The sequence below is a fragment of the Haliotis rubra genome, unplaced genomic scaffold (assembly GCF_003918875.1).
Source record: "Haliotis rubra isolate DU_JTF1 unplaced genomic scaffold, ASM391887v1 Scf682, whole genome shotgun sequence".
In the NCBI taxonomy this organism is placed as follows: domain Eukaryota; kingdom Metazoa; phylum Mollusca; class Gastropoda; order Lepetellida; family Haliotidae; genus Haliotis; species Haliotis rubra.
Window position 1 is genome coordinate 180,736 of NW_025767393.1, and position 23,415 is coordinate 204,150.

Here is a 23,415-nt window from a genome sequence, read left to right on the forward strand (position 1 = left end):
AATGCAATCAAACGATTCACCAATCTGCACACATTTCAACTCCACCCTTACTGTGTGTGCCATGCTTAAACAATACCAGCATTTAAATGAAAACAAAGAAATCCATGTAACAAACTTACCTCGACTAATGAATGGGCCAGCCTGAAGACTGTGACAACTCTGCATCTGTTTGGCAAATATTCACGTGCTATTCATGCAACATTGCCTTAGTGCTTTAGCCATCCATAGTCTGTTACATGGCATAGGTTTCTGATTCACACAGTGAGTGTCGAGTATGATTATCCACGGCATACCCCATGTAACAGGGTTATCGACATTGCCGCAAAACGTTCCTTGTCACCGGAAGTACTAAACAACGTAATCTCTCGCGAAGTGCCGTGACCTACATACGGGCCCTTATTATATATAAAGAAAGTGATGAGAATACCGAGCGTACAGTAGTACATATATAAGAAAAAGTTTCTAAAATAATCACACGACACGGATCTTCTCCAACATGTTTCACTTTTATCTTCAGGGAGAAGTGATTACAGTTAAACGGATTATGTTATGACGTCACTTTGTCAAGACGTCACAATGCAACTGTATACAAATGTTGTGACGCGGCGTTGCCATGACGTCACATTGGCGGCTTTAAATTGACAGTACTAGTAGCACAATGAAAACAAGTATAATTCAGACACATTGCGTTACCTATTTAACGATGGACACAATTCTTTAATGAAAAAGTTGGAGCACCTTTAGAATACAGCACCACAACTTCTCGTGAGGACGATCCCTGCCGTAGGTCACGTGTCATTAAGACAAGCAACCAGTTTGTGAGAACCCGTCGGACGCGAACCCGCGACCTTCGGATTGTTAGCCCGACAGCTAACCGACTGAGCTACGTCCACACTGTTGCACGTTGTGCAAATTTATCGAGTCATTCCTGTGACGTCACGGAAATGAACGGAAAGAGTCGAATAGGTCACGGACAATTACGAAGGTTACGGGTAGACTTGGTGTCTCGTGATTTTAATCTACGGACAATTGCCGAATGGACCCGATGCCATTTGGCACACTCGTCCCATTTCGTAATCTACAAGATAACGTGTGGCGTGGAATGAGCCGATATGCCTCAAACTGAAAAGGGTTGTTGACGTCAGGCGTCAGACGTAGATTTCACGGTGCATGCATGAATGACTCTCTTTTATATAAATCGGTGATTTTGTGACAGAAAAGTGATGTAGGGAACACTAAGGATAATGTGGATCGCACTAAGGAACGAGGGAGACATGGGCATGTGTAGTGACGGCACGAGGGTGAGTTAGCCTTCGAATCATTACTGAACAAATGTTAAGAAAGTAAGAATATTTATGGATAACAACTTCTTTATTATATATGATGCGACGTTTCGGTATGGATTCTTATACCGTTGTCAAGCAAGAGTGAAGTACTACAGCACAGACCAGGCTTATATACATGAACAGGGATTAAGTAATAACAACATGTAGGACTGAATGAGGGGGATTAACAATAACAACAAGGCACGGTGGCAATAATGTAGTGACAATAGGAAGCCAATGGTGGTTGATGTAAAAAACAAAATATACATGCTGATGAGATTAATTAACAATGATGGCTGAGGTGCTCTAATCTGTTGTTTTTATGAGATCATTGTATGCAGAAGGGATGAGATATCCCTGGTCTCTGTTGATTGAGGGCTTGTGTCTCCGGATTTGAACTGCTTCTGCAAGTTTCCTTTTGGTGAAGTCCTGGTGGTTTTTGGATAATATGTCCACATTGTCCCAAATTATGTTGTGATTGGGGCAGTTGATGATGTGGTCTGATAATGCCGATTTTCTATCAGATTTAGTGGTAGATGATAAGTGTTCTTTGATTCGGATATTTATGGGCCGGGAGGTTTCGCCTACATAGGCCTCGCCACAGTCACAGTCAAATGTTGCATGTGAAAGAGGCTTGAGTGCAAATTCCAGGCCAATTTCCATTAGCCCAAAATTTGTACATTAAACCATCATAGTGTACTTTCGACGACGTTTTTGGTTTCCCGTTTTTGTGTGAAAAAAGTATTAAAATGCAAAAAGAAAAACACCAATTAATGGTACTCACGTATTACACCGGACATGTACCTACTATATTGGATTAGGTCCCTAACCCTAACCCTAAACCCTAAACCCTAACACTAACCCTAATCCCTTGAAATAATCCTAATAAATAGAATGCATTGACCGAACCGACAGTATTAAAATGCAAAAGGAACAACAACAAACGGTACTCACGTATTACAACGGACATGTACCTGGAATATTGGATTAGGTCCCTAACCCTAACCCTAACCCTAACCCCTAAACCCTAAGCCTAGCCCTAACCTCTTGAATTAATCCTAATAAATAGAATGCATTGACTGAACCGGCACAAACATGACTGACGTGTCCAGTGTAATACATTATTACCGCTTCGAAAAATAAGATACTAATAAAAAACTTTTCTATGTGATGGAACAATTTACTGAATGACAAAAATATATATGTAAATTTAAAAAATATAAAATCCAATAATACACAAAACATAACACCTCAGCACCCCGTAATACAAATAAATATGAGCGTATAAGTGAAAAAAAGAAAAATATTAAACTGGTGCTTGCAAAATATTGCGCATCCGCCTGTATATACCTACTGGAAACTCTCGTTGGGCTTATGCAATGACATAGCTCGTAGAGATGAAACACCAGTGAGCGGAGCTTATATGCACTCGCTGAGCTGGACAACCGTGTTGCCATGCCGGCGTCATAGGGCATTGTTTCGAGTACGTGCTTTCGAACAAAATCACATTACATTACGTAAAAGCGTATTATGACGTATTTTTAAAGTTTGTGGTGCTGTATTCTAAAGGTAGGCCAAAAAGTTTTCTTTAGCTTTACGCTGCATGGCGTCAGCAGTATTCATTTTATAGAAAGGGAATATTTTAAATTTTATGTCCTTTCCTGCTGCGCATTTGTCGATGTGAGGGCTTAAGGGGATGCACCTTGTTTTGGGGTCCTTAATTGAAATTATGCGGGCTGTCTTGATAAACAAAAAACTTTTCTAACAATTAGAAAGTAATAACATGACAAATTTTGTCTCACTGTTGGTTTTACGTGTTTTTAGTGAATTTTCTACTGTGAACGTCAACATCTCGAAGTGAACTATCGTCCTGTTTCCACTACGTAAAAGATTCTCGGATTGAGGGGATAATATATGCCACCTATGTAAATGTTAGGCATTATTGATGTCAGTTAACTTGTAAGTGTGTGAAAACAGTAACCCTCATTGCGTTCAACAGCCACCTTCTCTACGTGATGCAATCTACGAAAACAAAGCGAGTAAGAGCTGCCATCTGTTTTTCTGTATCAGATGTACGCGATTTGGCATTACAAAAAATATCTTTTTCGAATTAAATCGTTCATGATAGTTTTCTATACTTTTGATATGTTAAAAGTGCACACCTTACTTACATGTTTCGGCAAAAATTGATTTTATTGCAATTTGTTCTATCCCTGTTGACAGTATTACTGGACTGTATGAATTAAACTGCGTTTTTAACGACCAAGCTTATAACGAACTGATGGATAGAGCGATATGTTTCCCCCGTCCACTTGCTGTATATAAATTGAAATTCGTTTAAATAACTACGGTTATAACGAAGTAATTGTAATGGGACCGTACCTTAGTGTATGTCGACAGTTCCAAAGAGTTCGAGGACTCACCTTACTTTTCTAACCTTGCATTGTTGGCCATCAGTTTCAGACAGCAAGATGTATATGTGCACGAAGCAGGATTCTCCCTCAAGCGTCTCCTTCATCACGTGCTACAGTGGATGCTGCGGCAGCAACTACACAACCCACTGCTGCAACTCTACAACCACGTGAGATCTGTTCTCTTTTCACTCTGTAGGTGTTCGGAGATATTTACTGGCGTGTCTATTCATACTGGATTAACAGCGACAATATCCTTTTCTGTAATCATAAGAAATCTACTAAAAGGCCATTGTACAATTACGACTATATAAGGAGCAGGTGTTAATGAATTATTACCATAAAGGGTCTGTACTTTATATTTGCGTGGGCGGTGGGGCAGCCTAGTGGTTAAAGTGTTGGCTCTTCATGCTGTAGACCCGGGTTCGATTCCTCATATGAATACAATGTGTGAAGCCCATTTCTGGTGTCCCCCGCCATGATTTTGCTGGAATATTGCTAAAAGCTTTGTAAAAAAAACTCACTCACTCATGACTCATGTTTGCGTACGATATGGCTGCAATACTGCCGATGTGACATAAAATCTTAACTCACTCACTCATGTTTGCGTAATGATGATCGTATCCACCGGTGGTGTCTGTCACAAACACATGCAAGGTCTAGAAAATATTTTCAACAGAAAACACATGGAACATATGGTGAAAGTTGAAAATAAGAAATTTGATTTCGTTACTGATGCGTCAACATTTGGACAATTATCCACATTTCTACAAATGAACACATTAAAAGCTTTGCTATAGTTAATGCGTTGCATTTTATGAGTACACATTGCCAATGCACAATTACTGAGAAAATGTAATCCCAATATAACATATGTAAACTTGAGATTTGTAACCATGATGCATAGATCAAAATATGTAACACACGGGGCGGTTTCACTGGTGTCTTTTTTGTATAGTTCAGGTGGATACATCGGTAGAAGGAAACTGGTTATTTGACGATTACTGAAGAAAAAGAACCTAAGGTCAGACTTTACAGTATTCGCAGGCTTTATTTTGTAGTGAGTAACACGTATGGTATTGAAGATTGCTTCGGCAATCATAAACTATTTATGATAAACCTAACATAGTCTCCTTCACCGAACACTTAGGACTTGGAATGACCTCTATCAGACTTTCATTAACACCCCAACCCCCACTCTTGGCTTTGTCATTACAATAATTATATTGTTATCTTTGGACATTAATTAGCTATCTAATTGGCTTTGTACTTATAGTTTTCCCAGAAATTATTGAGAAAATCTTTGTTTCCTAATACTGATAATGGAATTTTAAAATAGGTGTTACATTATATAGTACGGTACTCAATATTGGAGGCTACTCTTGTAGGCTTAAGAATAAACCTTACTACATCAAGAGCTAGCTGCCCTGGTGTAGCAGACAGCTTCTTTTGTTGTCATGGCCGAGTTGACAGCAGAAGAGGAAAGAAAGCTGGATCTAGATGATTTTTAAAGAGGTGTGACTAATGCAAAGAGCTGGTAGAAATGACATTCCTCTGTCTTCAGTATACATAACTTTGAAGAATATTCAGTCAGACTGAGCACAAGACAGGGACAGGGAGGCTCTGTCTTCAGTATACATAACTTTGAAGAATATTCAGTCAGACTGAGCACAAGACAGGGACAGGGACAGGAAGTTCTATACTACAGATCGCCTGTGACTAGGTCAGATTGTGAGTAGGGGAAAATTGAAAAGCGTTGAGAATATCAGAAATGAGATGATTAATGGAGGAAGTCCTCATGTATGTAATGAAACCCTAAGACAAGAATTACAAAGACTTAACTGGGTGAAAAAGCGGTTAACTCCCTCACCATTGACCAAAGTTGCTCAAAAAGAAAGACGTTTAAACTGGTGTAGGGCTCACGAAAATCAAATTTGGGATTATGTTTTCTGTCTGGCCTTTTCTCAACTGTGTGAAAATTTGGACAAAAGATAGCGTGACACCTATCTACCAACGCCTAAAACATAGTCCGAAATTTCACATGTGGGGTGGGATATCATCACGTGGAGTCACTCCTTTGTGTATTTTCACTGAAAATTTGATGAAGGAACGATATGTTGACATCTTAAATGGTCACCTTCCAACGGATGAAGATAATTAGATTTTCCAGCATGATAACGACCCAAAACTTACTGCGGGCTAAACAAAACAGTGGTTGTCGGACGAAAATGTTCAAGTTTTAGACTGGCTCGGCTCCAGCCCAGATCTTAACCCCACAGAATCGACTGCAATAACAATAGTATGACGTCATCGTGAAGGTTCAGTCTAGGAAACTGCACCACCAGATCAGTCATGGTTGTTCATTCCTCACATAAAATCGTAAAGTGAGTGTGTGAGTGAGTTAAGATTCCACGTTACCTCGGCAAAATTTCAGCTATATTAAAGTCACACAGAAAGATATCTCTTGTCGATCGTTATAACATGCTTTCATTTCGTTCCGAAAGTTCTGGTTTTCATAGACCTCCATTCACAGAACACTGAAACAACATTCACTGATTCACAGGGCAAACATTAACGTGTCTACAACGACCATGCCGACACCAGCCCCATCTGTGAGCAGGTGGATGATCGTCAGCGCCTTCGTCGGGAGCGTGATAGTTGCAGCTGTCATCGCCACCATCATCTTGTACTTCGTGTGCTGCTCACAACGGCCTGTACCTAAAGATGACGAAGCACACCAATTCGATTCCAAAATGGCGGAAGAAGGTTATACTGGTGAGGGAGGGGGTGAGTGAGCTGGGTCTTCCGGCTAAGGGGCATCATTCTGCAAGCGCATTGCGGCGCCTTGACGAATTGGCCACTTTTCCTTGTCATGATGGTGAAATATTGTCACATTTCATACCTGTTTATTATAACATTCATTCCTGTTTATTATCACATTTCATAACCGTTCATTGTCATATTTCATACCTATTCTTTATCACAATTTACACCTGTTTATTATCATATTTCACACATGCTTATTATCACATTTCATACCTGTTCCTTGTAAGATTTCATACCTGTTTATCATTACATTTCACATCACATTCACACTTGTTTCTATACCACATACGTGTTTATTGTGCGATTTCATAGATGTTATATCCTTTTATACCTGTTTATTCCCGTTTATTCACGTGTTGTCTTGATCACATATGATCACATCCACACTCGTTTATTATCACACTTCATACCTGTTCATTATAAGATTCATATCTGTTCATTATTTCATGCCTGTTCATTATAAGATTTCATACCTGTTCACTATCAAAAGTCAACTGAAATATTGTATGGTTGGTTAGTTTGTTTTTAAATCCGAAAGATAATACATACTTCCATATCGAACCAAGTTATTACAGTAAATGAGATTTATTATCTTTTAGATGAAACATTGTAAAACGTCACGTCGCAGGGCAATCTCATTGAGAAAACTGTAACGTTCATATTCTTTTCACAGGTATTGCAGATAACGGATACGACCCTAAAAACAAACCATTCAACAGTTTGGACCAAGACCAGCAAAGAAAATACTGACATAGCCTGTTAAACTTTACTACTCAACTTTTATTTGGGTATTTGAGTATTTCCTCGATACACATATGTGCTTTCATAATTAGTATGACACATTTGATTATGCCTATCAAAAGTTTGAGAGCTTCAGCGTAAATTCAGTGTTTTCGAATAATGTGGCGATTTATATTAGTCTGGAAGAACGTGGTGGCACGTGGTCCTTGGCATAGAAATCAGGTCACAAATCAGGTGAAGTTAAGCAACCTTGGGCACGGAGAGTCTTTGGATGACAGTGTTAGGCAGCTTGACTCGTGAGAGTTTCTAGCACTTCACTCCTGCTTCACAAGTGATGCATGTGTTACATGTGGTCTCACCTTAGGCAAGCGAGTTTGTTCAAAACTGTCTCTGTTCACCCAGCAGAAAATGGGTACCCGGTGGGATAAAGTCACGTGACTATAACCCTCAAGCGAATAACAGGCAGTTTGGGTTATCGGTGTGATAACAATCAGATTGCTTTGGCTTCGAGGATGCATTGTGTATGGAGGAATCCGCATGATCAATGGACTATTATTGTTATTAATTGTTATGTTCTCTGTGCAATATTTGAGGCAAGATGAAAAAGATATTAAGAAACCATGATTCAGTGGCATTACTCCCCGGGACAGGCATCCGATGAGGGTGGGGGTGGGAGACATACCTTACCAGGCCAAAGATGCAAACTGGCCATGGGCAGATCTCCCCAAAATTGAGCGAGAAAAGTCAGGTATATTCTTAGGAATCAAGTGAGACTGTCACGGTCGGATAACCCGAAAAGGAAATAGCTTGATGTACACTTTATGAGAAACACGGAGACTGGAACCGAGGTGCTACTCGTCATGTGGCTACAACTTAGAAACGGCTGCCGAATGCCAGCTATGCTAATGAGATGTATATGTAATAGGGTGAAATAAAAGCATTTTTTTTAACTTCATGTGTTGCGTTATTTTTATCAAAATGTATATACATCTGTGTTGTTTTGGGTTCAACAGAGGTTCATTGTGTTCGCAATGAGTAGTTGTCGGCAAATAGTGTTTTAAGTGCTTAATGCAGGTCTCTGATTGCTTTGGATCATTCCATTACAAGGTCATAGGGTAATTAAGTTATTCTATCTTTCTGTCAGGTATGTGATTTGTAATGATCACCTGGTTGATTGGGATTGGCTTATTTCAAATGATAGGTCATCAGCCATTTTCACACACAGCACTTGTCACCCTCACCTGATGTGCTCAGCACTTGTCACCAGTACTTAATGTGCACAGCAATTCAAGATAACCAATAATCTACTTCCAAGGTTAGTAATTATAGTACATTATTGCTATATGCTTTATTAATGAATAAATAACATAAATAAGTGTCATAAGTAAGCATTCTCAGTAAAGTATTTGATAGTGTAATTAACAAATGTATGAATACTCTTATGCAAGAATGTGTGTATGAGTGATGATTTTATATATAACTTTGTATTGTAAGTGTGATTGGATTATGCATATTTATATAAATCACAAAGAAGTAAACCTTTCCTTGTAGATATGTGTATTGTACATGTTAATTGTTGTCTGAACTATTCTCAGTCACGTGACATATGTATATATTTTCATGTGTTATATTTGCTTGGCTCAGGTATCACAATCCTGTAGTATGCGGAGGGTTGACCGCCCGTAACAACACTCCCGTGTCACCCACAGGGTACGCAGGTTATAATCTATTTCATTATTTATGCATAAGTGATGTATTTGCTTATTGTTGAATATATTGTATTCTTGTCTGGTATCATGTACTTCATTACATGATGATATATCATAATTTGGTAAAACACATTTGTAAGAAACCTATATTTGTATGTGTACTTGTAATGGTATGAGCATATGATGTATGCATTATTACAGATAGTAATGTACCTGTAAACATATGCTTATTGATGTTATGTAATATAGTGTGATGTAATATGCACGCTTGTATCTTAACCCATGAATGAAATTGAACTTATGATAATACTATTGTTACAGAGTGTCTACTGATATCAACTGATATCCACTGAATCATCAGAATAAACGAGTTGACCTCACACCCGCAGCCTTTATTCTCACTGACATAGAGGGTAAATCCCACGCCGCAACATATATATCATGATTGTGACCCAACGAGGACTGGGCAGTCTGAAACTGAGTGTTCAGAGCTGCCTCTTGTACCCGGCACCTGAATAAACTGTTTAGGACCTATAGACGAACTTGTGTTGTGAATAGAAGTCATATCCAGCACCAACTTACATCTAATCGACTTCAGTCTCCTGATTCAGAGTTTGCACGAACATGTTAAAGCACGACGCACAGTTTGCAGGTTTGCATGTTTTACTAGCATGCTACTGATACTTGCGGATTTATCTGTCAGGGCCCACATTGCCTTAGCGCTACGTTAGGGATGAGACCTCTTCAGGCTAAGGTCATCGTAAATAATTATCAAAACTTACGGTAGTTATTACTCGCCAATAGTCAAAACAATTTTCGTAGACTTAGCAGCGGTCATTGAATGACCCTAAGAGGTGAAGTGAGGCGAAATTGGGTTTAACGTCGTGCTTGAGAATATTTCGCTCATATGACGACGTGCATGCGTGTGTATGTGCGGCTGCTTGTACTAGCCCAGACTTAAGCTGGTTTTATAGTGCTAGCCCACTGAGATACCATGCCGCAGTGAAGCATGAATACCCCACTCAGACACATTATACTGACTCCGAGCCGACCAGTCCTTGTGCCCATTAATGCCGAGCGCCAGGCAGGGACCAACAAGTACCATATTTTAACGTCTTTTGGTATGACGCGGTCGGGGATCGAACCCGCGACCTTCCGCTCTCCGGGCGGGCGCTCTAACAATACATCACAGGGCGGTCACTCCGCTCTGTATGTACATGTTTCATAGATATGTAAATCTGGCAAACAGTAAATTTCATGTGTTGTCTTGCATGTAAAGCAAACGTAAATGCTGTGAATGTAGGGCATGGATTTCACTACCCTTGATATCTCGTATGACCGGGGTTAGGTTTGTCTATTTTTGATACACATGTAAATAATTGGGAATGGGTAAATGGAGTTTTACAATACTGGCACTACTTTAATATGTATTTCAATGGTTCAGTAATATAACTGTCACATCGGATTCGTTAGGGCGACCGATCACGCCATAATCTACTGTGATACATATGGCAAAGTGATACCCATGACTGAGCACCTACATTTTAATGGGCTGCACTATCAACATGTGTGCCTTTCATGGCCCACAAATAATGTTTGTAAAAGGTTGGTATATCGGTGAGCATTGGGCATTCCGTGGTTTTCAGTTATTGCCTTTTCTTGTGCAAAAGTTCGATATTCTTCGACATTTGGATGACACTGGGCAATATACATTAACTCCGAGACAAGAACCGACCTTTTACATGTAATTCCAATGTACCACAGCACGAGTATCCTTAAACTTGTCTCGTACCCAACCCCACACAACCCTCAAACACAAAGACCCGTGAAGGTCCGGGTTAGAATATTGATCTTAACACCTTACACATGACCATTGAGTATTTCCAATACATTTCGCTGCATTGCAATAGGCGACCAGTGAAGGTCCAGGTTAGAATGAGCCTTCAGTAACCCATGCTTGTCGTAAGAGGCGACTAACGGGGTCGGGTGGTCAAGCTCGCTGACTTGGTTGACACATGTCATCGGTTTCCAATTACGCAGATCGATGCTCATGCTGTTGAGGGACGGAGGGGTAGCCTAGTGGTTAAAGCGTTCGCTCGTCACGCCGAAGACACGGGTTCGAATCCCCACATGGGTACATTGTGTAAAACTCATTTCTGGAGTCCCCCGCCCTGATATTGCTGGAATATTGTTAAAAGTGGCGTAAAACCAATCTCACTCACTTACACACTCATGCTGTTGATCACTGGATTGTCTAGTCCAGACACGATTATTTACAGACCGCCGCCATATACCTGGAATATTGCTGAGAGCGGCGTAAAACTAAACTTACTCACTCGGTCATTCAGACACAAGGGGCACCAGGTCACGGAGTATCTGTTCTGCCTCAGAGGCCCTTAGTTTAATTCTCGTGCGTTTGCATATGTTGGTGACGCGGCAGGTGGTACCACGGCTTCGGATTTCAGCAGAAATTTTACATGAAGACGCGATTTTACGTTTTATCAAAGGTCAATAGGCTTAATCACAATACTACTCGTCTCGTTTTACGACTTCTTATCACTAAACATGCTAAAGTTAAAACTAATTTATATTCTAATCGCAGTATAATGAATAAAACAATGAATCCTACGTCAAATTATCGTCACCATGATATCTCTATGCTGTTTCACCTTTGCTTATGAGAGATGAAGTGAATAATATATGTACGATGCTTGTTATGGTGGTACTACTATAGGTGATACTGTCGGCCGTAAAGCTATAACTTAATAGGCTGTTTTAATGCTATTAGCAATCACTGGGTATATGTACAGTTATATGTGTGATGGAGGAGACCTTGCGTCTATACTATTCTCAGTGATCTGAATATGTGTATGAGATACCTTTAGAAAAAAGTGTTTGCCCTGCCTATAACACTGATGTACCGTGTCTATAATAATGATATAATACGGGGTTGTATGACATGCACTTTATCTTGCCCCAGTCATGATGATTTAAATTGTGATCTGTAACATTAATGTCTCCGATGCTCATAACCAGTTATCGGAATGAGGGTAGGTTTTAATGATAGTGAGTGAGTAAAATTTATAGTGACATCGGCAATATTTCAGCCGGGACTAAATCAAGCTGTAGATTTAAAATATTTAAAAGTAAATTATAAACACCTGTCAACAAAGGACCGTAAAACAACTAGATGATCACAGATATAATTTTAAAACTAGTAATGAAACCATGAGACAGTGCAACTTAATAAGACACGACAATATACACAGGCTATAGATCACCCAACAACTGAAGGTTGATCACCATACTACGGACCTTGTTTTTTTAATGATAACCAGTATGCCTATTACTGTGTTTAGGCAGTAACCTTCTTCGAAATTTCTCCATATACGTCCGTCTCCAATGTTGTAGAAAACACTCCTCGTACTTAAGAAAACAATAATCCATAGCATTCATTAATATCTTGGTCAGCTTCAACCGCGTCTATGTCAGACCAAACGTCAACAAGAAGACAAAGTCATCAATATCCCCCGCAATGACAACATACCCTTATGAATATGTCAATTAGTTATGACTATGTCAAATGAAGTTGCGTGTATATAGCAGTGAGTGAGCTTAGTTTTATGCCACACTCAGCAATATTCCAGCTATATGGAAGTCATCTGTAAATAATAGAAACAAGAATGTTTCAAACAACGGAATATATACCCCCATGAAATGAATAAGGGAACACGTGAAAGTACGAGTTTTCCTTTATTTATTTCCAGAATTTCACCCATAGTGCAATACATACCTTGTGAAGAAACCTGAAAAAGAATAACGGAACACTTGTACTTTCATGTGTTACCCTATTTGTTTCCATGAGTATATATGCAGTGATGAGGAGGAAATACTCAAATTTGATGAAAAAGCATTTCCCAGAATGAACTGAAATTGATAAGAAACTCACACATAGTAGACAATTTGAGTTTGGTGGATAGATTACTTAAGTTGTATGGGCCTTTTTATTTTAAAAATGCAGTTGAGTTAAAATTTCAGCTGTTTAAAATTGTCAAACCCCGTTTGAACTTTGCGTAAAAACTTAAGTTTGTTTCGAGAAATCGGGGCCTGGGGCCGTATTTATCAAACAACCTAAGTCATTAAAAAAACATAATTTCTCGTTTCTTCGAAGTCATATTTATGAACAGGCTTAGACTGCGCTGTCCGGGAATTTCCCCCGAGCATGTGTTTCTGTCTCTCAGTAAAGAGAGTTCCACTGGCAGGCTAAAAATGACCGGGATAGTCCCTAGTGATCACGTGATCGGGTTTGGCGAAATTGACTTAGTTTTTGTCGGCGGACTTAGCTAAGTTTCAGACTTAGCACGTTTGTGAATACCAACTTAAGTTTTCGACTTGGCTAAGTCAGTTTCAAGAAACTTAAGGTTTTTTTTAAGTCAAAACTTAATTGTTTGATAAATTCAGCCCCTGGTCTATGGGGGCATAGAACACACAGTAAAGCAGGACTATGTTCGCTTGGTGCACCCTTCACAGGCAACAGTTGCACGTTGAGGTCACTTTTGGATATCACAGGGAATAATGTATTGGGGCTTGTTCAATACCGTGTATACCCCCCGGTATTGAACAACAGCCAGGCAACATTGTCTAACATCTAACTGCCTTACACCAAGGAAAACAGCATGAGGTAAGCTTGGCCCTTGCTCTTGAACATTCTGGGGTTGACGTCTCAGTGATGAGTGAATATGGTTTTACGCCACTTTTAGCAATATTCCAGCAATATCAGGGCGGGTGGCACCAGAAACGGGCTTTAAACATTGTACCCATGTGGGGAAGCGAACCCGGGTCTTCGGCGTGACGAACAAATGCTTTAACCACTAAGCTACCCCACCGCCCAGGTTGACATCTCAAGACACGAGCACCCCGAACGTGTTCGGAGGGATTGAGGTCAGGTTCTCTCGATGTTGATACTCGCATTTTGCAGAGTAAACCACCGCTGTGTATGGGGTCGCACTGTCATGTTGGAATTCGAGGCCTGGACCATGAGCAGTCATGAACGGCACCAGCTCCTGAACAAGGACCTGCCATGATATCACCCTGCATTGAGCTTCCCACGAATTACAAAAGACGTGAGTGCACATGCACGGAGAAATTCCCCCATACCAATACGCTATCGCCACGTAATCGGCCAACTTCCTGTACGCAACACTTGGCGTGACGTTCACCACTCCAACGCCACGCTCCCACTCTTCCGTCGGCAAATCGCAGCGTTAAACATGATTCGTTCCTGTTGCAATGAGTGAGTGAGTGAGCTTAGTTTTATGCCGCACTCAGCAATATTCCAGCTATATGGCGGCGGTCTGTAAATAATCGATTCTGGACCAGACAATCCAGTGACCAACAGCATGAGCATCACTCCCAGCAATTGGGAACCGATGACATGTGTCAACCAAGCCAGCGAGCCTGACCACCCGATCCCGTTAGTCGCCTCTTACGACAAGCATGGGTTACTGAAGGCTCATTCTAACCCGGATCTTGTCGGGTCGCCTATTGCAAAGAAGCGAAATGTATTGGAAATACTCAATGGTAACGTGTCAGGTGTCCGTGGTGAGTTCGTCACGGTGGTTAAGAATTGAGTTGAGTTGGGCTTTACGTCACTTCGGCATTATTCCAGCCATATAGTGACGAGATCAAGACAATGCATTGTAACACGTGGTCGACCTTTTCTAGGCAGCCCACGCGCTGACCCTGGCTCTGATGACGTTCTCTGATAGTTCTTGGCGATAGGTGGAAAAACCAGGCTACAGCCCACCTGTAGTCGGCAGATGACGTTGTTGCGTTGATATTTTTGTCATTCGTGGCATGTACCGTTGCCCCAACACCTGTACTTTCTGTTGGATATAATACCCCAAACCCTGTTGCCGGCTATGTCTTAGTCCTTGTTTTGTGCATGTTTGTGAAACCCAGTGACTCTTAAGGACCTGCTCTTGAACATCAGGCGATTGTGTATTATGCATGTGTGGAAACAGACTACATGTACCAATCAACAATTTTCTGTACATTACTGTAAATTGCGTTGTTTATCGACAGAATAGATACACTTTCTTTAAAAATTGCGGGGGCGGTGGGGTAGCCTAAAGCGTTCGCTCGTCACATTTTCACAGGTCATGGTGGAAGAGACAAAATGATCAAAGAGTTAGACAAGTATGCCAACATCACCTGTGATGCCATTTAACTCTTGTGCCGTCAAATCCCTGTCTGTCCAGTGCCAGTAGAAGAGAAAGCGGTTGGTTTGAAAGACCAATTCTCTCCAAAGACTTTGGTTTCCGTGCACAGGTTGACCTCATTGATATGCAGTCAACAGCTAAAGGTTACCACCTCATGGTGTACCAGGACCATCTCACAAAATACTGTGTATTGCGCCCGCTCACTTCAAAGCGTGCTGCAGAAGTTGCCTTGCAACTAATGGACATACTTATGCTGTTTGGTGCGCCAAAGTGACAGCGGCAGTGAATTTACCGCATCAGTCATCAGTGAGCTGAAGGTTAAGTGGCCAGATCTGTTGATGGTACATGGCAAGGCTCGTCATCGCCAAAGCCAGGGGTCTGTATAACGTCTTAACTGTAACATCAAAGATATGTTAGTTGCCTGGTTAGCGGACAATAACACAACCGACTGGCCGAGTGGATTTATGCAGTTCCAGAAAACAGCAGCCATCAATCTGGAATCAAGCAGTCACCTTTTAGAGCAGTCACCTGTTTGGAAGTCAGCTGAGAGTAGGTCTTCGTCATTCTACCCTCCTCCTGAAATACTGGAACGTCTGGTCACTGAAGATGACCTCCTTGCAACATCCGAGCCGTCTAAATTCAGTACACTACCAGAATCATCAACTTCACAATCAGAGTCGCCATCCTCACCGCCAGCAACACATCAGCAGGACCATCCATCCTCTGCCGAGTCATCATCATCAGAGATCTCACAGATTGAGGAGCAGCATCAAAACATCCAGCTTAACCGCAAGAGAGCTGCTCATGGACAGTTTGCTCAAGCCAAACGCATTTCCTAAATATTCCAGGAAATTTACACATTTCCTGATTTGACACACTCACTGTTTGCTCACTCCGGGTAACCAGTCCTAGTTTTCTCAGTAGTTCCACTCACGCACAAAAAATAATGAACAAACTTAAAAAAATTGTATGATGGTCTCTTTATTAGCGTTCTTTAAACAGAATTGTACATGTCCTGGTCTATCATCAAGTGTCATATAAATGGTATCAGTCACAACAGCTTGAACAATAGAAAAATATTTTTAGAAAATGACCATTGCCGTCTTCACAAGGCATGCATCTAACACCGTACGTACATGTAATATATTCACTGGAAGGTGAATTTCATTCCAAGTGAACAAAAGTGTTACACATTGTTTGTATTGTACAATGGTTGTATTACTGCTCTCTGTTCACGAACGTGACTTTCTTGTAACGTTTACCGTTAGTATTCTTCCCACAATAATGAACCTTGAGCTCATGTAAGCTATAGCTCTTTGAATAGCCACACAGCCTGATTGTTTACATAGCTGCTTACACCAACGTGACTAAAAACAATGTGACCACTTGCAACATATTCCATAAACGTCTGGTTTCCAATAATATGTCCCTTGCCCACAGAAATGACGCTTTTCTTCCAGCTCAGCCAAAATGGTCTATATTCCTGACAGGACAGCATGGACGATTCTGTATGACTGATCAGAAATGGACACCCCCTGCACTGACGAATCAAAGATAAAGTATTTTTGTATCCCCCTATAATGATCTGATAGGCGTCAGTTTGGATCGTGTTATCACGATTGTCTAGGGCAATTTGGGCGTCGGTACAAGTCTTCACCAAATACACGATGGAAGAAGTACCCCCTGTCATCTTCCTAAAACTACTTCCTGGTAACGGTAGGAAGGTGTAGGTTCGGAGGACTGGACTGTTGAATTTCACGTAGGGGCCTGGAAAAGAGTATGGGTAAATATATGAAACTGAGGGTGCAGACCCATGTACTTGGCCTAAACCAAGCAAGCGCTTGTGCAAGACCAGTAAGTCGCTCCTGGATTATAAGCATGAGTTGCATGAATGCAAACCTGAAATGTTATGTGAGCAAATTACCTTCCTGTGCCCTGCAATAAACACAGCATTTCAGGTGTATTCCGGTCCCGGAATTGAGCTTGATTTTTCTTTGTTTGAGTTAATTTAGTTTCACATTGGATTTTCTGTGAATGATTTTGTTTATTACTAGTGTTTCGGTTCTTTGTCATTGTCTTTGTATGAAGTTTCCCCAGGATTCGAACAGCAACTTGAATGCAATAGTCTGCGTTAAGATTGGTAATAATTATTATGCTTTATTTTTCGAACAAGAATGGCGCAGAGAGAAGTTGGCAGTTCATCAGCTGAGGTACAATTGCCTCATGCAGCCTAGACAGCCAATGGGCTGCTCCGCCAAGAGGAGTTGCCTGGTAGAACTTTGCACGAACTATTAAGGACGTTTATATATACAATTGCCTCAAGAACACTCTGCAAATCCTACGACGCTATGCATTATTATCGGGTTTAAACATTAACACAAACGAAACCCAAGTAGTTAAATTTGGATCCCTGAAAAATTCTAAAGAAATGTTATGTAAAAAATGTGAATTGAATTGGAATGAAACTGAATTTACTTTTCTTGGCATCATCTTCACACATAATTTGGCAGAAATGGTGGAAAGGAACTACACAGATAAACTGAAAGAAGTACGACTGTCGATGAAGAAATGGTCAGTAAGAGCCCATTTCTTATACTACCTAAACTGAATCATTTATTCTCATTTCTCCCTAATCCAAATAAAACAATCATAAGATAATTAAATTCAGAATTTAAAAAAAAATTATTTGGCAAAAATAAACCAGATAAGATAAGTAGAAAAACACTTAGCAAATCAGTCGTAAATGGGGGACTGAGAGTACCAAACGTAGAAAATACAATCAGATCTCAAAACAATTAATGGATTAAGAGATTGTTCAAAAACGATTCAAACTTAAAACTTTATTTAATAATAATATTAAAACAAATGATATGAACTTTGTATCAAAATGTGAACAATACATCAAGGAAAATGTAATGACGAAGCGAACCAATAACTGAGGTTTTATTCTGATGGGGAAGCTACATCAACAGTAAAAGACAAAACACCAAGCATTAAGATGATATTCTTTCACAACCACTGTAGCATAATGACAATTTACGTATTGGGCGCAAGCCAGTATACACTATGCAAAGGCAGGACTAAATACTATAAACGATTTGATAGACGACAAAGGAAACATACTAACATTTGAACAGTGAAAAAGGTGCTTGTTGGTCCCTGCCTGGCGCTCGGCATTAATGGGTACAACAAGGACTGGTCGGCTCGGAGTCAGTATAATGTGTCTGAGTGGGGTATTCATGCTTCACTGCGGCGTGGTATCTCAGTGGGCTAGCACTATAAAACCAGCTTAAGTCTGGGCTAGTACAAGCAGCCGCATATGAGCCGTCATATGAGCGAAATATTCTCAAGCACGACGTAAAACCGAATTTCAACTCACCTCACCTCATTCACAGGTGTATATTAACTTACGAAATGCTATCAAAAATGAAATTGATTGAATCCAATGCCTGTACTTTCTGTAAAACAAGTGTTGAAACCATAATACACATATTCTATGAATGTGATATTGTCAGAGATTTGGAATAATGTTATTGCGTGGATTCAACATAAAACAGGCACTCTTCTTTACTTAGATAAGAAAAAGGTATTATTTGGATACCCTGGGAAATGATGATGTGCTCAATCGCTTCATTATTATCACAAAATAAAATATTTTAAAATCAAGACTAGCAAACAGACATCCAAATATTTAACACATTAAAAAAGAGGTAGAAATGTCATACAAATTAGAAAATTACAACTCGAAGATAAACTGTAGCGTACCATCATTTCTACATTTTTGGTCTTCATGTCATGTGCTTTTTTGTTGAAGATGTTATCCATTCAGTTTATGTCATACTCTCTGTATTTACTTCATACTCTCATACTATCTGGTTTGATTAATATCAAAATCCAAGGAAATGTCTGGAATTAGTGGACTTTTCTTGACACATTGACTTTGTACGAAAATAAGGGAAATAAAATAACAAAACAAAAAGAATGGTGCAGAGAGAAGTACAATTGCCTCATGCAGCCCAGACAGCCAATGGGCTGCTCTGCCAAGAGGAGTTGCCTAGTATTACCTACCAAGAACTATAAAGGAAGTTTATGTATATAACTCCACAGAGCAACCTCCCGCATATCCCCGAGTGTCAGAGTTGTGCACCCTGTGGAGAACCCAGGCACAAAGGGCACAGAGAACAATAGCCTGATGACCGTGTACATGGGGTGCAAGCGAGACATTTCAGTAGTAAGGTCCGCATATTTTATCAAGTTAATATAACTCAAACCTTCAATTAAAGCCACGACTTGAGACGACCCTATATGACAATGCACGTGTAAATGAATCTTCCCGTCTCAACAGTGCTGCATGCAATAACACCTTATCAGTCATGGCTTACTGCACACAAGTGCCATTCAGGGACACACAAAACGACTGTAGGTCACAGCGGGAAATTTGATCTAGATCAATTAAAATCTCAAAGGTCACAGAGGGAAGTGCCACAAAGGTACTAAACCAGTTCTGATGGTGACGTCAGTTTTTATCTGTTTCTTAAAATCAGTTGTATATGCAAATTTACGTCATTTTTACCTGTAAAACAACCTTTTCGAAGATGGTGGGATAAAGACAATAAAAAGCCTAGTTGGGAATAACGACGAAATTTTGATATTTGTTTGAATTGCACATTTCCATTAGGAGAACCGACCAAGAATCTTCCTGAGAATATGTATACTCCCGAACACTGCAGCCTTCTGCATTACCTGGCGTGTCAGAAGGACTGTGCTCCCGGTGGAAAACCTGGGCACTCTCCTGATCTGCGCCAAGATATCGGGAGCTACCTAACCAATGGCCCCAAGAACAACGGGGAGCCTGACGACAGTGTATTTTGGATGCAAGCGAGACATTTCAAAGGCGATGTCCGCATACTTAGCATGCTTTTCCTGAATCTTGCCAATCACTTTGCTCTCAAAAGGGACAGAAAATTCAATGATACGAATATATCCATTGACCTTATCAAAAAGGACAAGATCATGTTTGATCATTCTTCTGAGGCTGTATTTGGCCTATTCCAAAGACATTTAAAAGCATGATTTTCCATGACGCCTCAGGGTCGTACCATGGATGGACCTCGGAGTCAAAGCCTCAGGTATGGCGAGGGCGGTAGCTGACGCAACGAGCCATGTCATGAAGTCATGTAAGATATGGTGTTTGTGCCAAGGAAGGCCATCCACTGACAAGCTGCTGGACAGTCTCTGTAGATTTATTGCAAAGTCGACGTTTCATATCGATATTATCTTTAAGTATCACAATTTAGTGATTGCGAGTGGGAAGTGACTGTTTCTGAGCAGCAAAAAGAAAGCCCTCAGTTTCACATTTAAGGCCAGCCAACTTCATCCAGGCGAAGGGGCCGGTTGGATTGCTTGTCTGTTCCACACACTGCAAGTACACACGATGCAATGGTTTCTCAGAGAGCTTCTCCATTAAGGACCGACTCTGTGAAGACTTGATGAAGGACTTCACCTGGTTTACTCCCATCACTGTACCGTCAAGCAGCACGTCCCTATGAACAAAATCAACCTCAGATTTGAGCTTCTGTCCAACCACATTGGCATGCTTAAATAGCTGTGGAATTCCTTGCTTTCATCGTGAGTTTTGACATGCACCACCAGAGGATCATTTGATGAATAAATATGTGCAAAAGTACACCATAAAATTCTATCATGAAGAGCCTCCCATCCTCCCGAATCGATTGGCATATACTAGTATAAACGATTAAGAGAAGCACGAGGGTGGTGGGCTCTGATATTAGGCATGGTTATTATTATTGTTTTACAGATTAAGATGAACATGCAGCAGAGAGGGTTCAGGTAATCCACGCACAGTCAGGCTGATAAGGCTCATCATCAGCTCAGGGTTGACACATTCAATCGTATCCCTATTCCGTAAATCGATGATAATGCTGTTGACCACTGGATTGACTGGTCCAGACTGACGTCATATAGCTGAATACATACGAAACAAAGCAAAGTTTGATCAACGTTTTGTCAAATTAATAATGTACAAAAAGAATCATGAAGGATCGATTTGGTGACCAGAATAAGTCAAATGCACGATTTACCTGAGCAGTTAATCGTGGGTGTCGACCAACTCCCGTTCTTCATGCAGGTGTTGTTGACACTGAGAACGTCCAGCGGCACATCTATGTAACTGCTGTGGCAGGTACAAGACCGAGTTCCTCCCATCACCTTAGATTCATAGCTGCAGGTTGCATGTGGATGACTCTCTTCAGAGCATACATACACATCAGCTGCCGAGAACAAATATATTTGACTTCAATTTATAGACGAAAGTGTATTAAAGTTTGACAAAGCTATGACGAGTTTGATAAAGCTATGACAGTTCTTACGGCACCATATTTCTATACACTTTTTATGCAGTCTAATGGAACAGTTATTACATTGAGATTCAAGACTGAACATTTTACCACAAACATTCAATGTAAAATGTTACCTGTCAAAACTTGCGAAGAGAGTATGGAAGGATGACCACTATGTATAAAAGGCATTTTGAAAAGTCAAGAAACTTCGTCACTTCGTAATAATTTACAATTTCTCTTTGTATACGCTGAAAATTTGGTTTTGATTTTTTTCTGCTACATCGGTAAATTGATTGTTTTACAATCAAGCATATTGCATTTAAGGGGTTATTATATTTTCCCCTGAATCCAAAAATTATGTTTTCATTTGATAAAAGTATGGTGTCTTCAGAAATCAGATTGAGCCAATCGGTCATCTTTTTCAATATTCCTTTGACATGTTCACATTCACAAAGTAAATGAATAATTGTTTCAGGTACCTTAGCACAAAAAGTACACAACGGAGAATCAATATATTTTATCTGAAAGAGATAGTTATTTGTAGCTAAAGTATTGTTTAATATTTTGAATTGAAACCATTGTAAATTTACACTTTTTGTACATCTATAAGACATAAGATTAAATTTTATGAGTTCATCTTCATTATATGTCTTACTTAACATATTTTCCCATCTTGTTTGACTTTGCGTTTTTGTAAATTTTATGTCACACAAGGTTACATAAAAGGATTTACAACCTTTCTTGGATATTCCCAGACATTTCAAATTGAAAGGGAGAAAAGGACACATCAATTTTCTTGACTGTCTTTCAGTATATTTCAAAATTGCTGATCTTAGTCCTTGATATCTCAAACATTCAATTTGCGAGTCATGTTTCAACTGAAATTCGTCCAAGCTGCAGATGCTGCCAGAGTCATTCATAAAGTCGTTAATAAAGATCACTCCCTTATCAAACAAATCAGAATAAAAAATAGGTTTTCCATCAACACATATGTTATTGTTGTACCACACTGATTGGGATAGAGTATCTGAAAAATTATTAACTTTCTGGTATATTTTTGTAAGAAATCTACCGATACATTAAAAAACATCAAACCAAAAGACATTTGATATACATGGTAACACATTTTTTCTAAGATAACCTGGATCAGCTAACCAAAGATTTCTAAAGCTAATGATGTTATCTGATATGTATCTGAACCATTTTGGGCTTTTATTTAGTCTTTTTATCCAACTAAGTTTTTGAGCTGCTATAACATGCCTTATGTCTGTGGCATTTATACCTCCAATTTTGGGTGGTGCTACCATAACATTTCTTTTAACTTTGTCTCTTTTACCTTTCCAAATGAATTGAAAGCACTTTTTTTGAAAATCTTTTATTAATTCTTCTGATGTGTTGTACAGGGGTTGGAATAGCAGAAAATGACATCATCGAACACCTGGCTGACCTCATTAGGCATAGCCAAGCATGACCTCACAATGACCTTGGAGAACACAGTCCCAAATCCGCCATGTTGGTGACCTAATTGAACACCTGGCTGATACCGCGACCGTGGGTAAGCGGATGGGGGCAATGACCTTGTACTGAGCTGACCTTCGGATAAACAACTTTCCCAGAGGTATTTTTAGACTCGAGTAGTCAATATAAGGCCCCCGAACAGTCCCCATGTCATTCAGACTTCAGTCGCCAGAGAGAACGCACGCATGCTCTTGACTCTATTGGTTCTGGTAGCCGTTTACCTCGAAGATAGAAAATGGAAGCCGCTCACCGTGATATCCTGAGGAAGAATCGCTCCGACCTCATGTTAGCTATACAGCCTGTAG

The 23,415-nt window shown here is 40.1% G+C and overlaps 1 protein-coding gene and 2 long non-coding RNA genes across 4 annotated transcripts in view; 2 read left to right on the top strand and 1 right to left on the bottom strand.

Moving 5' to 3' along the window:
- Window positions 1-8,215, top strand: part of LOC124258110 — a 21,734-nt gene extending 13,519 nt beyond the window's left edge. The window contains exons 2-4 of one of the 2 annotated variants that reach the window (XM_046692176.1): window positions 3,783-3,906; window positions 6,300-6,523; window positions 7,236-8,215. In XM_046692176.1, coding sequence (XP_046548132.1) covers window positions 3,783-3,906; window positions 6,300-6,523; window positions 7,236-7,312 — 425 coding nt within the window. In that variant the 3' untranslated portion in view covers window positions 7,313-8,215. The remainder of the gene's footprint in view (window positions 1-3,782; window positions 3,907-6,299; window positions 6,524-7,235) is intronic. The other variant, XM_046692177.1, reaches the window with a different exon arrangement.
- The window catches only part of LOC124258112, a 19,015-nt gene extending 1,958 nt beyond the window's left edge, over window positions 1-17,057 (bottom strand). Inside the window, exons 1-2 of the long non-coding RNA XR_006893500.1 lie at window positions 17,045-17,057; window positions 12,431-12,432 (exon numbers count right to left, since the gene is read on the bottom strand). This is a non-coding gene — a long non-coding RNA (uncharacterized LOC124258112). The remainder of the gene's footprint in view (window positions 1-12,430; window positions 12,433-17,044) is intronic.
- Window positions 8,437-9,392, top strand: LOC124258111. The gene is made up of 2 exons (XR_006893499.1): window positions 8,437-8,618; window positions 8,948-9,392. It is a non-coding gene; the product is annotated as an uncharacterized LOC124258111 (long non-coding RNA).
- Window positions 17,058-23,415: the final 6,358 nt, after the last annotated feature.